Source organism: Cetorhinus maximus, chromosome 16, assembly GCF_964194155.1.
Source record: "Cetorhinus maximus chromosome 16, sCetMax3.hap1.1, whole genome shotgun sequence".
Lineage (NCBI taxonomy): Eukaryota > Metazoa > Chordata > Chondrichthyes > Lamniformes > Cetorhinidae > Cetorhinus > Cetorhinus maximus.
Genome location: NC_135894.1, coordinates 22,528,299 through 22,544,780, shown reverse-complemented (window position 1 = coordinate 22,544,780; position 16,482 = coordinate 22,528,299). Strand labels below are relative to the sequence as shown.

At 43.6% G+C, this 16,482-nt stretch overlaps 1 protein-coding gene across 1 annotated transcript in view; it reads left to right on the top strand.

The window, feature by feature from the left end:
• gtf2f2a (general transcription factor IIF, polypeptide 2a) overlaps window positions 1-16,482 on the top strand; it is a 101,522-nt gene that overhangs the window by 82,797 nt on the left and 2,243 nt on the right. Inside the window, exons 7-8 of the mRNA XM_078559510.1 lie at window positions 2,281-2,380; window positions 14,463-14,606. Coding sequence (XP_078415636.1) covers window positions 2,281-2,380; window positions 14,463-14,606 — 244 coding nt within the window. The remainder of the gene's footprint in view (window positions 1-2,280; window positions 2,381-14,462; window positions 14,607-16,482) is intronic.

Below are 16,482 nucleotides of genomic sequence, written 5' to 3'. Positions count from 1 at the left end.
TCCTTGTATTGTAGGTACACCCACAGTGCTGTTAAGTGTGGGAGTTCCAGGTTTTTGACTCGATGATGGTGATGAATGGCAGTATATTTGGACTTTGCAGGGTTGACTGGGCTGGGTGTGTCTTTGTTGTGATCAGTGCTTAGATCAATGCTGGATGGCCCATCCGTTTCTTTTTATTCTTATAGACTTTTAAATAGCAGCTTGATACAACTGAGTGGCTTGCTAGGTCATTTCAAAGGGAGGTTAAGGGTCAGCTACATTGCTGTGGGTCTGGAGTCAGATGCAGGCCAGACCGGGTAAGGACGGCAGATTTCCTTCCCTAAAGGACATTAGTGAACCAGATGAGCTTTTATGACAATCTGGTAGTTTCATAGTCACCATAACAGACACAAGCTTTTGGGGGAATCCATAATTATTTAATTAACTGAATTTAAATTCACCAGCTGTCATGATGGGATTTGAACTCATCTCCAGATTATTAGGGCAGTTACATAATCACTACACTACCATTCCCATAAGACTCCATGGCCTCATCCCTCCCTATAACCTTCTCCAGCACAGAAACTTCCAAGATCTCTGGTTAGCTCCACTTCTCACCTGTGGTGCATTGCTGATTTCATCACGCTGTCATTGGTGGCCATGCCTTCAGCTGCCTAAGCTCTGAAATTGCCTCCCTAAGCCTCTCTGTTTCCCTTTCCTCATTCAAAACACTTATTAAAATTTCCCTCTTTGGATCTCCTGTCCTAATATCATCTTATGTGGTTCCATGTCAAATGTTGTCTAATAACACTATTATGAGACGCCAGGATGTTCCACTATGTTAAAGAAGCTGTGTAAATGCAAGTTCGTTAACATATGATGAAAGAGCATTGACCTAATTTGTTAAGGGAAGGTTGAGGAGGTAACCAGGAGAGTTGGTTAGGGTAATGCATTTGATGTGACCTATGTGGACTTTAGCAAGGCTTTTGATAAGGTCCCTCATGGCACAGTGGTCAAGAAAGTAAGAGCCCATAGGATCCAAAGCAAAGTGGCACGTTGGATCCAAAGTTGGCTGAGAAGCAGGAAGCAGAGGGTAATGGTAGAGGGATGTTTCTGTGACTGGAAGTCTGTTTCCAGTAGGGTTCCGCAGGGCTTGGTGCTGGGGCCCTTGCTGTTTGTGGTGTACATAAATGACTTACTTAAATGTAGGGGGGTATGATCAAGAAGTTCATGGATGACATAAAAATTGGTAAGGTGGTAAATAGTGAGGAGGATAGTTGTAAACTGCAGGAGGATATCAATTGACTGGTCAGGTGGGCAGAGCAGTGGCAAATGGAATTCAACCTGGAGGGCCACTTAGGGAGGGCTAGCAAGACAAGGGATTACACAATGAATGGTAGGACCCTGGAAAGTACTGAAGATCAGAGGGACCTTGGTGTGCATACCCATAGATCCCTGAAGGTATCAGGGCAGGTAGATAAGGCGGTTAAGAAGGCATATGGGATGCTTGCCTTTATTAGCCGAGGCGCAGAATACAAGAGCAGGGAGGTTATGCTGGAGCTGTATAAAACGCTGGCTAGGCCACAGCTGGTGCACAGTTCTGGTCACCACATTATAGGAAGGATGTGATTGCACTGGAGAGGATGCAGAGGAGATTTACCAGGATGCTTCCTGGGCTGGAGAGTCTGCGCTATGAGGAAAGATTGGATAGGTTGGGGTTGTTTTCCTTGGAGCAGTGAAGGTTGAAAGGGGACCTGATAAAGATATATAAGAATTTGAGGGGCATAGGGTGGGTAGGAAGGCACTTTTTTCCTTTAGTAGAAGGGTCAATAACCAGGGGGCATAGATTTAAGGTAAGAGGTAGAAGGCTAAGAGGGGAGTTGAGAAATTTTTTCATCTAGAGAGTGATGGGAGTCTGGAACTCACTGCCTGAAAGGGTGGTTGAGTCAGAAACTCTCACAACATTTAAGAAGTATTTAGATATTCACTTGTGTTGCCATAGCCTCCAGGGCTTTAGGTCAAGCCCTGGAAAATGGGATTAGTGTATTCAGATCTTTGTTGACTGGCGTGGACATGATGGGCCGAATGGCCTCCTCCTGTGCTGTAGACGTCCATGAAAACTTTTAACTATGTTCCCCTCTCCACAGATGCTGCCAGACCTGCTGCGTATTTCTAACATTTGATGTTTTTATTTGATTTCCAGCATCCGTATATTCTACTTTTGTATGTAAGTACATGTGGTTTTTGCTGATAACCAATAACTAATGCACTGATTTTACTTCCCCCCACCCCCACAACCAGGCAGCAAATTGAAGAATCATCCAAACCATTTCGTCTCTCCCTACAACTGGATAAAGCTGTAACAACAAATTATAAGCCTGTAGCAAACCATCAATACAATGTAAGTCTGATCGTTTACTAACCACATTGAAACATGTTATCATCCTATCAGCACCAAGAAAAACAAATTTACCAGGATTTACATGTATGAGACTATTAGCAGAGGGGTTGTTAATAAATGATGTAGGCTGGTAAGGGTTGTGTATTTATGTGTGGGGAGTTGTACAGTTTGCAAAGGTGGTGCCTTACCGAAACAGACACTTTTCAATTTGTCAGGTTGTTAAGATTACCTCTGTTTTAAAATTAATCTGTTTTGTTATATTTTATTAAATCACCATTTTACCTGAATTTTAATAAAATTATTGTACCTTGTGGAGGGAAGGCGGTTGAAATTGGATTGCTTTGCAGTAGGCTTTGGGAAAAGCTTAAGAGCGGGAATGGAGAATTCAAAACCAACAAACACATTTTCTAGATGGCCCAAAAACAGAATTTTGTACCAATTTCTGAAATTTTGCATTCTAGATTTCCCTGAAAGGGTGAGGCTGTCTGATTCTGTTGTAGCATCCTGTGGCAGAGGGGGTGCTCAGCAGTCTCCTCATGGTTGAATAGTCTCCTGTTGCATTTCCCTTTGCCCACCAAGCCAAACTCCCCCCAGACCATCTCCTGAACTCGTGTTTCTCTCTAGTTTCTATCCTATTTCATCATTCCCTCTCCCAAGTATATCTTGTGCATGAGATCCATGACCTGCTCCCTTGACCCCATTCCCACCAAACTGCTGCCCACACAACCTCCCTTTCCTGGCCCTGATTACTGGAAAATTGAAACTGGATCCTCCTCTTCAGATCATGTCCTCCATCCTTTCAAAATGATGATCAGCCAGTTCTGGAAACAATACAGCTTTGATTCTTCTGTCGTTGCAAGCTTCTGCCCCAACATCTATCTTCCTTTGCCCATGCTGTCTTTAAACATGCTGTCACATCAAAATTCAAACCCTCCACCCTCCCAGATTCCTGCATCACCATCCCTGGGTGTGTCCTGTTCACTGGCAGGACAGGTGGCACAGTGGTATACAGTATGGAGGGAGTTGTTCTGGAATCCTCAACATTGATTCTGGCATCAGGTCAAACATGGACAAGGAAACCTCCTGTTGATTACCACCTACCATCCTTCCTGAACTGATGAATCAGTATTCTTCCGTGTTGATCACCACTTGGAGGAAGCACTTGGTACAAAGGCACAGAATGTTCTCTGGGTGGGGGAAAAACTGTTTAACATGCACGTTGTTCTGTGTTGTAGCTTCACCAGATTGGATCTCATTTTTAGGTATGCCTGGTGCTGCTCCTGGCATGCCCTCCTGCACTCTTCATTGAATCAGCATTGTTCCCCTGGCTTGATGGTAATGGTCATGGGAGAGATATGCCAGGCCATGAGGTTAAAAATTGTGGTTGAATATAATTCTGCTACTGCTGAAGGCCCACAGTACCTCATGGATGCCCAGTTTTGATTTGCTAGATCTGATTGGAATCTATCCCATTTAGCATGGTGGTCGCGCCACACAACATGATGGAGAGTATCCTCAATGTGAACAAGGGACTTCATCTCTACAAGGACTGTGCAGTGGTCACTCCTACCAATACAGTTGTGGATAGATACCATGTGACAGGTAGATGGTGAAGACAAGGTCAAGTAGGTTTTTCCCTCTTGTTGCTTCCCTCACCACCTGATGCAGGCCCAGCCTGACCAACATGTCTTTCAGGCCTTGACCAGCTCCATCTATAGTGGTGCTGCAGAGCCACTCTTGGTGATGAACATTGAAGCCCCCCACCCAGAGCACATTCTTTGCTACCAAGTGGAAGCAGCATGCAAGAGACAGAGCTAAGCAATCACACAACCAACAGATCAGAGTTCTACAGTCCTGCTACTTCCAGTTGTGAATGGTGATGGATAATTAAACAAATAACTGGAGAAAGAGGCTCCACAAACGTCCCTATCCTCCATGATGGGGGAGCCCACCATATCAGAGCAAAAGAGAAGGCCGAAGCATTTGCAACCACATTCAGCCAGAAGTGCCGAGTGGATGATCCATCTCGAACTCCTCCTGAGGTCCCAGCATCACCGATACCAATCTTCAGCCAATTCGATTCATTCCACGTGATATCAAAAAAATGGCTGAAGACACTAGATACTGCAAAGACAACTGCCTGACAACATTCTAGCTGTAGTTTCTAGCTAAAGACTAGTGCTCCAGAACTCGCCACATCCCTGACCAAGCTGTTCCAGTACAGCTACAACACTGCATCTACCTGGCAATGTGGAAAATTGCACAGGTACGACCCGTACACAAACAGAGTAAATTCAAACCAGCCAATTACTGCAACTCTTGGTCATCAGAAAAGTGATGGAAGGGGTCGTCGACAGGGCTATCAAGCGGCACTTACTCAGAAACAACCCTGCTCAGTGATGCTCAGTTTGGGTTCCGCCAGGGCCACTTGGCCCCTGACCTCATTTCAGCCTTGGTCCAAACACAGACAAAAGAGCTGAACCCCAGAGGTGAGGTGAGAGTGACTGCCCTTGACATCAAGGCCTCATTTGACCAAATGTGGCACCAAGGAGCCCTAGCAAAATAGAAGTCACTGGGAACCTGGAGGAACGTGCTCCGATGGTTGGAGTCATACCTAGCACCAAGGAAGATGGTTGCGGTTGTTAAAAACCAATTATCTCAGCTCTAGGACATTGCTGCAGGAGTTCTTCAGGGTAGTGACCTAGCCCAACCATCTTCAGTTGCTTCATCAATAACCTTCCCTCCATCATAATGTCACAATTGGGAAAATCTGCTGATGATTGCACCATGTTCAATACCACTCGCAACTCTTCGGATACTGACGCAGTCCATGTCTGTATGCTGCAAGACCTGGACAATATTCAGGCTTGGATGATAAACGGCAAGTAACATTCGTGCCACTCAAGTGCCAGGCAACTGTCTCCAACAAGAGAGAATCTAACTATCTCCCTTTGGCATTCAATGGTATTACAATCATTGAATCCCCCACTGTGGGGGACCAGCCATATAAATACTGTGGCTACAAGAGCAGGTGAGAGGCTGGGAATTCTGTGGCAAGTAATATACCTGACTATGCAAAGCTTACCCATCATCTACAAGGTAGAAGTCAGGAGTGTGGAATACTCTCCTCTTGCCTGGATGAGTGCAGCTCCTACAACGCCCAAGAAGCTCGACACCAACTAGGACAAAGCAGCATGCTTGATTGGCACCCCATTTGCCACTTTAAGTATTCATTCTCGCCAGCACAACCTACAAGATGCACGGCAGCAACTCACCAAGGCTCCTTCAACGGCACCTTCCAAACATGTGACCTCTTTCACAAGGACAAGGGCAGCAGATGCATGGGAACACCACCATCTGGAGGTTCCCCTCCAAGCCATACACTATTCTGACTTGTAACTCTATTGCCGTTCCTTCTCTATTGTTGGGTCAAAATCCTGGAACTCTCTTCCTAACAGCACTTTGGGTGTACCTACACCATATGGACTGCAGCAGTTCAAGAAGGTGGCTCACCATCACCTTCTTGAGGGCAATTAGGGATGGGTAACAAATGCTGACCTTGCCAGAGATGCTCACATCACATGAAAGAATAAGTAAAATAAAACAGTCCCATGGTAGCAAGTTCCACATTCTCACCACTCTCTGAATGAAGAAAGCTCTTTCTGAAATCCCTTCTGAAATTGGCTTCTTGGTGACTTTTCCATTGATGACCTCTTGATTTGTTGGTCTTCACAAGTGGAAATATTCTCTGTGTCTACTCTATCAAAGCCTTTCATAATTTCACCCCTCAACTTTCTCTTTTCCAGAGAAGAGATCCATCTATTCACCCTTTTATGACAGGTTTAACCATGCAGTACTGGTGTCGTCCGTGTATTTTTTTTTACACCCTCTAGTGTCTCTTTATCCTTTTTACAATACAATGACTAGAACTGCACGCAGTACTCTTATGTGTGGCTTAACCAAGGTTTGATACAAGCTTAGCAAGTTTTCAATTCCGTCCCTGTAGAAATAAACCCTATTCTTGATTTGCTGTTTTTAATGTCCTTGTTAACCTACTTTGCTACTTGTGATTTGTTTATTTATGACCCCAGATTCCTTTGTTCCTCTACCCCATTTAGATTCTTATTTTCCAGTTTATCGGTGACTTCCTTATTTATCTTACTGTAAATGCAGTTGTTGATGTTGATGCATGCAGTCCAGGCTCAAACATTAAAAATATCTGTATGATTGAGGTACTATAGTGCAATGATACCCAGAGAAGTGGAAGCACAGCATGTGCCTTTGGACGATGAATGAGACCTAATATATAAAAGAAAAGGAGATTCTGTTAGTGTCTCTTTTAAGTTTATTGCTTAGCTTGCATTTCTAAGGCATCTTACATTTTATTTTCACATACTGGATCTATGCTTACAGAGAAATGTTTTAACGTACTATCAGGCATTAGTGACATCTTGCTGCTTGTTGTTCAAGGAATCATGTTGGGACCCTCAAAGAAAGGAGTGATGACTATGGCTGGGTGGACCGACAGATATGAGATGTAGGCCACTTGATACTTTTCTGCATCCAGCAAAGCTCGCACATCAGATTGGTAGATATCTCACATGTTTAAGGCGGGAGAATGACACCAGAGGCTTGAATAATAACGAAAGTTGGGGCTCTTCTTCTCTAGGCTGCAGACTCCATGTTAGAGGCAATAGGCAGACAATTCAGTTATTGTCTGTGATTTCCAGGACCGCTGTCAAATGCACTTAGAGGTGGGGTACATCTGAAATATGTGCGCACTGTCATCTTACTACTGCAGGGTTTCCACTATCGAGGAGAACTGAATGACGTGTTTTAGATATTTATGTTTGATTAAGCCCACTGATTCTCTGCTACACATGTAGGCTGTCAGCTTTTGGATCTCTCTCTCCCCCTCAGAAACTGATGGTCCCATCCTCGTTCTCCCCAGTCCCTTATTTGCAACACTGGAGAGAACCAGCGGGATTTCAAGTATGGAGATGTTACAACTGGAGCATGATCCCCTCGCACCTGATAACCCTGACATTTCAATAGGGGTAACTAGGTAGCAATTCCTAATCCACGCTCTGTCACCTTGGAGTTCAATTTCCCCAGTGCTCCCAGCTGGACTCTCTTCTTCCAACTTCCATAAACTACAAGTGGTTTAGAATACCAAATCCTGTGTTCTCACCTCCACACATTGCCCATTCTCCTAACCGTCAACTCCTGACATGTCCTCCCGCCTCTGCAGTCTTTCCCAGCTCTGTCTTTTTGCAAACCCTCCATTTTCAACTCGCAGACACTTCCTCCTACCTCTCCCTGGACCATGACCCCACCACAGAACATCAAGCCATTGTTTCCAGGACTGTCACTGACCTCATCTCCTCTGGAGATCTTCCTCCCACAGCTTCCAACTTGATAGTCGCCCAACCTCGGACGGCCTGCTTCTTCCTCCTACCCAAAATCCACAAACAGAACTGTCCTGGCAGACCGATCGTGTCAGCCTGTTCCTGCCCCACGGAACTCATTTCTCGTTATCTTGACTCCTCTCTCCCCTTGTCCAGTCCCTCCCCACCTACATCCGTGATTCCTCTGACACCTTACGTCACATCAACAATTTCCAGTTCCCTGGCCCCAACCGCTTCCTCTTCACCATGGATGTCCAATCCCTCTACACCTCCATCCCCCACCAGGATGGTCTGAGGGCCCTTAGCTTCTTCCTTGAACAGAGGCCTGAACAATCCCCATCCACCACTACTCTCCTCCGTCTGGCTGAACTTGTTCTCACACTGAACAATTTCTCCTTTAACTCCTCTCACTTCCTCCAAATAAAAGGTGTGGCTATGGGTACCCGCATGGGCCCCAGCTATGCCTGTCTCTTTATGGGGTATGTGGAACATTCATTGTTCCAGTCCTACTCCGGCCCCCTCCCACAACTCTTTCTCCAGTACATCGATGATTACTTCGGTGCTGCTTCATGCTCTCGTCGGGACCTGGAAAAATTTATTAATTTTGTTTCCAATCTCCACCCCTCCATCATTTTCACATGGTCCATCTCTGACACTTCTCTTCCCTTCCTTGACCTCTCTGTCTCAATTTCTGATGATAGACTGTCCACCAATATCCATTACAAGCCTACCGACTCCCACAGCTACCTCGACTACAGCTCCTCACACCCAGCTTCCTGTAAAGACTCCATCCCATTCTCTCAGTTCCTTCGCCTCCGTCGCATCTGTTCTGATGACGCTACCTTCAAAAACAGCTCCTCTGACATGTCCTCCTTCTTCCTTAACCGAGGTTTTCCATCCACGGTCGTTGACAGGGCCCTCAACCGTGTCCAGCCCATATCCCGCGCATCCTCCCTCACGCCTTCTCCTCCTTCCCAGAAACATGATAGGGTCCCCCTTGTCCTCACTTATCACCCCACCAGCCTCCGCATTCAAAGGATCATCCTCCGCCATTTCCGCCAACTCCAGCATGATGCCACCACCAAACACATCTTCCCTTCACCCCTCCTGACGGCATTCCATAGGGATCGTTCCCTCCGGGACACCCTGGTCCACTCCTCCATCACCCCCTACTCCTCAACCCCCACCTATGGCACCTCCCCATGCCCACGCAGAAGATGCAACACCTGCCCCTTCACTTCCTCTCTCCTCACCGTCCAAGGGCCCAAACACTCCTTTCAAGTGAAGCAGCATTTCACTTGCATTTCCCCTAACTTAGTCTACTGCATTCGTTGCTCCCAATGCGGTCTCCTCTACATTGGAGAGACCAAACGCAAACTGGGCGACCGTTTTGCAGAACACCTGCGGTCTGTCCGCAAGAATGACCCAAACCTCCCTGTCGCTTGCCATTTTAACACTCCACCCTGTTCTCTTGCCCACATGTCTGTCCTTGGCTTGCTGCATTGTTCCAGTGAAGCCCAACGCAAACTGGAGGAACAGCACCTCATCTTCCGACTAGGCACTTTACAGCCTTCCGGGCTGAATATTGAATTCAACAACTTTAGATCTTAAACTCCTCCTCCCCCCATCCCCACCCCGTTTCTCCCCCCTCCCCTTTTTTTTCAATAATTTATATAGATTCTTCTTTCCCCACCTATTTCCATTATTTTTAAATCTAAAACTAAAACCTTGTTAGTCTTTCCACCCCACCCCCACTAGAGCTGTACTTTGAGTGTCCTGTCTTCCATTCTTAATTAGCACTTTTCTTAGACAAATATCACCACCTTCAACACCTCTTTGATCCTTTTGTCTGTGACATCTTTTGATTATCTGCTCCTATCACTGCTTGCTTATCTCCACAATCACCACACCCTCAACTTCTCTCTCCCCCCGCCCCCCACCTTAAACCAGCTTATATTTCTCCTTTCTCCTAACTATGCTTCAGTTCTGCCGAAGGGTCGTGAAGGCTCGAAACGTTAACTGATTTCTTCTCCACCGATGCTGCCAGACCTGCTGAGTTTTTCCAGGTAATTCTGTTTTTGTTTTGGATTTCCAGCATCCGCAGTAGCTTTTAGCTTTTTGTTTTTACCTCCATTTTCCAATGCTGCTTATTTGCTGCTCCACATTAGCGGCCAACTCTTAGGCTTCCCTGCACTATGAACTTGTTTCCTCAGCATCTACCTCTCATCACTACCCTTCCTGCCTCCCAAAGACCTTCCTATGCAACCGCTTTTGGCTCACTTCAAACTTCTATGTTCCTTTAAAGGACTGGAAGTGTGTTACAGCAACTTATTGTAAATCAGAAAGTTTTAAAACTGAATTTCTGTTTGGCACGATGTCATGAATGCAATGAACATAGCAACAAGATTGGGCCGTTTACCCTTTAGCCCGTTTCCCCACCATTCCCCTCTATTGTTCCTTCCAGCATCATCTTTTCCATACCATTGCTTCGTGCCACAAACCCAAGGTATTTTAACCTCCGTCTGCCCATCACTGATAACAAACTGTCTGTGTTGTCAACTCCCACCTGTTTGTATGTGTGTACAACACATGTTTATACTCTATCAGTCCATTTCACTGTGAACATCTTTTGGAAACTCTAACGTTCAAAAGAACTGATCTTTTGTTCTTTGTCTATGTTCTTCGTGGTCCAACATTCTGCAATAAGAAACATAATGCTTTAAGAAACTGGCACATAGATCATTAAAATGTCATGAACAGATACAGAAAATAATCAAAAAGGCTAATGGAATACTGGCCTTTACATCTAGAAGAATAAAATACAAGAGGTTACAGCTATACAAACCTTGGTCAGACCACACCTGCAGTATTGTGAGCAGTTCTGGGTAACAGACCTTAGGAAGGAAATATTGGCCTTAGAGGAATTCAGCATAGATTTACCAGAATGATACCTGGACTGCAAGGGTTAAATTACAAGGAGAGATTACACAAATAAGGGTTCTATTCCCTGGAATTTAGACAGTTAAGGGATGATTTGATCAAAGTTTTCAAGACATTAAGGAGTACAGATAGGATAGATGGAGAAAAACTTTCTGCTGGTTGGGGAGTCTTAGGGCTAGGGGGCAGAGTCTTAAAATTAGAATTAGACCTTTCAGGAGTGAAATTAGAAAACACGTCTACACACAAAGGGTGGTAGGAGTTTGGAACTTCCGCAAACAGCAATGGATGCTAGATTTATTGTAAATTGTAAAACAGCAATTTGTAGATTTTTATTATCCGAAGTATTAAAGGATATTTTGGATAGAGCAATGGCAGGTACATAGAGTTGGGTGGCGGAACTGGCTCAAAGGGCTTAATGGCTGCCTCCTGTTGCGGTGTTCCTACGTCTCCCAATCCAAGACTTCCCAACCAGTTATTTTTCTTATATTAATTTTGGTGAGTCCCTATCCCTGATTATTAGCTTCCATGGGATGTCTGGTGTCAATCGTGATTTACTTGGTCGCACTCTAGCCTCTGAGTCACAAAGTTGTGGGTTTAAGTCCCACTCCAGGACTTGAGCAGAAAAATCCAGGTTGACACTCAAGTGCATTACTGAGGGTGTGCTGCACTGCCAGAGGTGCCGTTCTTTCAGTTGCGACATGAACTGCCCTCCCTGGTGGATGTAAGAGGCCCTGTTGCACTATTTAAAAGAAGTGCAGGGGTGTTACCCCTGGTGTCCTAGCCAATATTATTCCTCAATCAACACAAAAAAAGACTATGTGGGCATTATCACATTGCTGTTTGTGTGTGCTTGATGTGCTGCCACGTTTCCTACATTACAAAAAGTATTTCATTGGCTGTAAAGCGCTTTGAGACCTCTGGTGGTCGTGAAAGGTGCTACAAATGTAAATTTCTTTTCATACTGATTGTTTTCTCTACTGTAAATACTGATGCAAAGTAATGTCATTTCCTTATTTTGATTGACAACATGACAGGTATCAATTTTTAGGGGGCCCACATCACTTCTGACCAGCCTCTTTTTCATAATGTAATTGTAAATTTTTTGTGTTGATTCAACACAACCACTACCACCTAGAAGGACAAGGGCAGCAGATAGATGGGAACACCACAACCTATAAGCTCCCCTCCAAGTCACCCACCATCCTGACCTGGAAATATATTGTCATTCCTTCACTGTTGCTGGTTCAAAATCATGGAACTCCCTTCCTAACAGCACTGTGGGTGTACCTACACCACATGGACTGCAGCAGTTCAAGAAGGCAGCTCACCATCACCTTCTCAAGGGCAGTTAGGGATGGGCAATAAATGCCAGCAAAGCCCACATCCCATGAATGAATTTTTTAAAATTTCCTTTCAGGTTTCTTTTCATACTCCCTTTTTGTAGCTCTTACTATCTGTTTTGTCACCCTTTGCTATTCTTGGCATCTATCTATTTGTTGCGTTTTTGTGTGCTTTTTCTTTTAGTTTTATGTCATCTCTTACCTCTTCAGTTGCCCATGGGTGTCAGAGCTCTTGCTTCTTAGGAGTATAAACTGGTTATGTATCACTAATTCTTTTTTGAACACCTCCCACTGATTTTCTGTCATTTTATCCATTAATAGATTTTCCCAGTTTACTGGGGATAGTCTCTGTCACACATCCCATTGAGGTCAGCCAGCTTTACCTAAATCTAGAATCTTGGCAGCTGTTTCATTTTTATTCCTTTTGAACACTATGTTGAATGTGATCGTATCATGATCACTATTAGCTAAATGTTCACACAACATTAGACTGTTAAATAAATATAGCTCATTATTCTTTACTAAATCTAATATGGCCTGACCCCTTGTTGGCTCTAGGACATTTTGCTGCAGAAACTACCTTGGACACGCTCAAGAAACTCACCATCTTTCTAACATGCTACCAATCTTTGGAAAGTTAACACCTCCATTTATGTCACTCTGCCTTCGCTACATACTTGTCTAATCTCTGCATTTATACAATCATTCTCTTCACCACTGCTTATGCATAACTCCGGCTACAGACTTAAATCTTTGTAGTACTTAATTCTACCCAGAAAGCTGCCACTGCACGTTAACTACTTTATTATATCATCTCTTATTAGCAAAGTAATTTCACCCTTAATCACTAAGGCTACTCCTCCCCTTGACCATTTTCCCCATCTTTCCTGTGGAACTTATAGCTTGGCATATTTAGATCCCACTCCTGACTATCCTGCAGCTATGCCTGAGCAGTGGCTACCATGCCATTACCCTCCAAGTTTAATTTGCACCTGCCCTTCACTCAATTTGTTCCTTATACTGTGCGCAGTTGTATAAAGAACGCTTATTTGGGTCACACACCTGTCCTTCTGCTCTAATGTTTTGCTAACTCACGTCTTATTTAATAACTTCACATCTTTTAGTTTTCTCTTTACCTGTTATGAAGCAGGATTTGACCACAGAACATTAGAATCGAGTAAGATTGAGAACCGGCCTAGAGCAGCATCGATAGATGGAAAGGCACTGGTTTTGAATCATAAATGTGGACAACAGACACCCAACTCAAAAGGGCTGAGTTTCCATGTAAATCATGGACAGTCAAGCAAGCCAGATTTAATCTTTGTGGAATTCTGTCCAGTTGTCTATTTCGTATTGTCTTCCTCATGACATTTCAGAATTGATTATTTTGGGGAGCTTGTAATCTTGGCAAATTGAAAAATGGGCTAACATGTGGATGGCTATCCTCATAGAGATCAGGCCTCCTTCCTTGGAGATTCCTTATACAGCTGACTTGATTTTAAACTTATCAGTTGATTCTATGGTTGGGTTTAGCTGGTTAAGTCAGTGAATCAGCAGTCATACAGGCAGCAAGGTGCAAGTTCCTACCGTAGTGACGGTAAGAGCACTGTATTTGGCCTCACTGAACCTAACTTGGGGAAGGTACTCCTCACTTCTGATTACTATCCTGTCAGTGGGGCTGGCAGTGAGCATATCTATGGAAGTTGGATGAGGACAGGAGTAGTTCAGCTATCATACTTGCCATTCAGCAGGGATCGCAAGTGAAAAATAGCCAGTTGAGCAAGGTATCAGAGAGTGACCAGCAACCATAGACAGTAGCTCTTTAATTGGTCAAATAAAGTTAACAAATAGAGTTAAAATTAACAGAGGAAAAAGAGTTTTAAAAAAACAAAACAAATGTGTTGAAACTGTAAGAGCTTATGCACAGTGTAATTTTTCCATAGTTGCATCATTTTGTTGTGCCTGGATGGAAATTTGCTTTTTCAATCCTTCACCATTTCGTGAAGAGTATGTATTTGTGAGGATGTGATTCCTGTCCCCATGGTCTCTGCATTCCCTGCAGCTCAGAAGCCAAGTACCCTGCTTCTGGACACAGGTCGGGAGGAGAAGGTTGGAGAAGGAGTCTCCTTGGAGTTCTCTTGAATAGTGACAGTGTGATTGCAGAGCATCCTTGGTAGAGATCTAGTAATGGATCATCGGCCAACCTATCTACTAATGGAACATTGGAGTATGAGTGGATCTTGAACACTGGGCAGCTCCCTATCATCATCTCATTCATTCCATTGTTACAACACAACTAAGCAGGAAATCACTGCTAGTTTTCCTGAAAAGGTTTCTGCTGTAATGTGTTAATGTGTACAAGCACTCATTTTCTTGTCTTGTGCTTTTCGTTAGATTGAATATGAAAGGAAGAAGAAGGAAGATGGGAAACGTGCCCGCGCTGATCGGCAGCAAGTACTGGATATGCTGTTTTCAGCATTTGAGAAACACCAGTACTACAACATCAAGGATTTGGTAGACATCACCAAGCAGCCAGTTGTAAGTAAAAGCGAATGATATGCAGCTCAAAGTCCATCAGTGCCATCTGCTGGATTTAAAGCACACGGATATTTTGAAGCTTTCTTCAGGAACAGCCTCAGGTGATATAATTACAAATAAGTTAGGTTTTTATTATAATGCAATTTGTGTCTTTGCAAATGTGGCAAAAATACCCCACACTACAGTATTTTAACCTCAATTTTCAGGTTAAGATGATTTTCATTTGTGAGAATCTCTGGCTGTTGAGAGTGTAAATTGCAAATCTAAAGCTCCGTGATTTAGAAATGTCCTCAAATTTAACACTTAAACTGGGAGTCCACAGCACGCCTTGTCCTGCTCCCCCGTTTCCTTGGAGAGGCACATGGACGTTGTTATGTAATGCTTGCTGTCGGAGCCTGAACTATCTTACAGTCATATTTCCTGACTAGCATGAATCCTAATAACAATTTGAAGCTACCAAGTTAAGTATTGAATTTTGTTTAGGTATGTGAAGTTGCAAGCACTGTACAATGCAGTCATCGTCTTTCTTGCATGAGTTAACAGCACAAACACAGGGAAATAACTCACAATGAACTTACTTTTTCCCCCATTAATCTGTTAGAAGAAATAAATACTAAATGGTTTAATTTAAATTTGGTAGGTGTTGGGGTGTGCAGAAATCAAATTAAATGACGAATACTAAAGCAACTGAATTTGTCACCCAAGATCAGGATTTGAATTTACTATTTCTAAAACTTTCTAGCTCATTCTCTCAATGTCCAGATTTGTATGGTTGAAATGGTATCCATCAGTTTCAGCAACAGGAACAAAAGATTATCCAAAAACAAATAATGTTGTATGCTACATGTTTCATATTAAGATTGGATTCCAGCAACTGCTAAACTGAATTGTAATTTTGCCCGTGACTGTATAGGATTCTTCCGCCACTCAGTGGCGAAGGTCAGTACAACAGGAACCAAGTGTTTGAGATGAAAATAGCAACAAGAACTTGCATTTATGTTATGCCTACAATGTAGATGAATCATACAGCAGAGAAAGAGGCCTTTAGACCCATCTAGTCTGTGCCAGCTCTTTTGAAGAATAACTCAGTTAGTCCCAAACTTTTGCCAGATCCCTGCAATTTTTTCTCCTTCATGTATTATTCAATTGCATCCTAAGTTACGTGTGGGGGGAGAAAGCAGAGGTTGATCTAAGGAAGGAAAGATTAGGAGGGATGACAAGTTTGGTCACAGAGGGAGGGTCTTAAAGGTGTAGTGGTTTAGGAAGGGCATTTCAGAGTTGGGCCTAGGCAGCCAAAACTACAGTCAGCAAAGTGTTGGGGTGCACAAGAAGCTGGAATCAGTGGAACACAGAGTTCTGAGCAGGTTTAAGGAAGTAGGAAGATAAAGGGATGAGGAAGATTTAATACAGTCAGGATAATTTACATCTGAAGGGGTGGGAGACCTGGAACCAATGTATAGGGTGGTTATGACCCATGATATGGGATAGTATGTGTCTTGATCCTAGTGAGCTTAATCTTTGATTTTATGAATTCCTGTCTGTCAGGCACTTAAGGACATTGGTTATTTCATCTGTCGACCGAGTTGTGCCATGTTGCCTCAGACCAGAAAATTTGGGCTAAACTACAACTTACACTGCAGCCAATTCCTCTTAATCGAAAGACACTTCAATTCCCACTTTGTTGTATTTACATTAACTCATTCAAATGTTTAGTGGAAACAGCAATTTAGAATTATTGGGAGCAAACTTATCCTATGATACTGTATAATCATAGTATAATTATTTTGAAGTGACGTTCGGAGTTTACACAGAGAGTCCAGAATAATTTATTTTTAATGAGTACTAGTGTTTCTCGTGCCGCATTACAGCCTAGCCT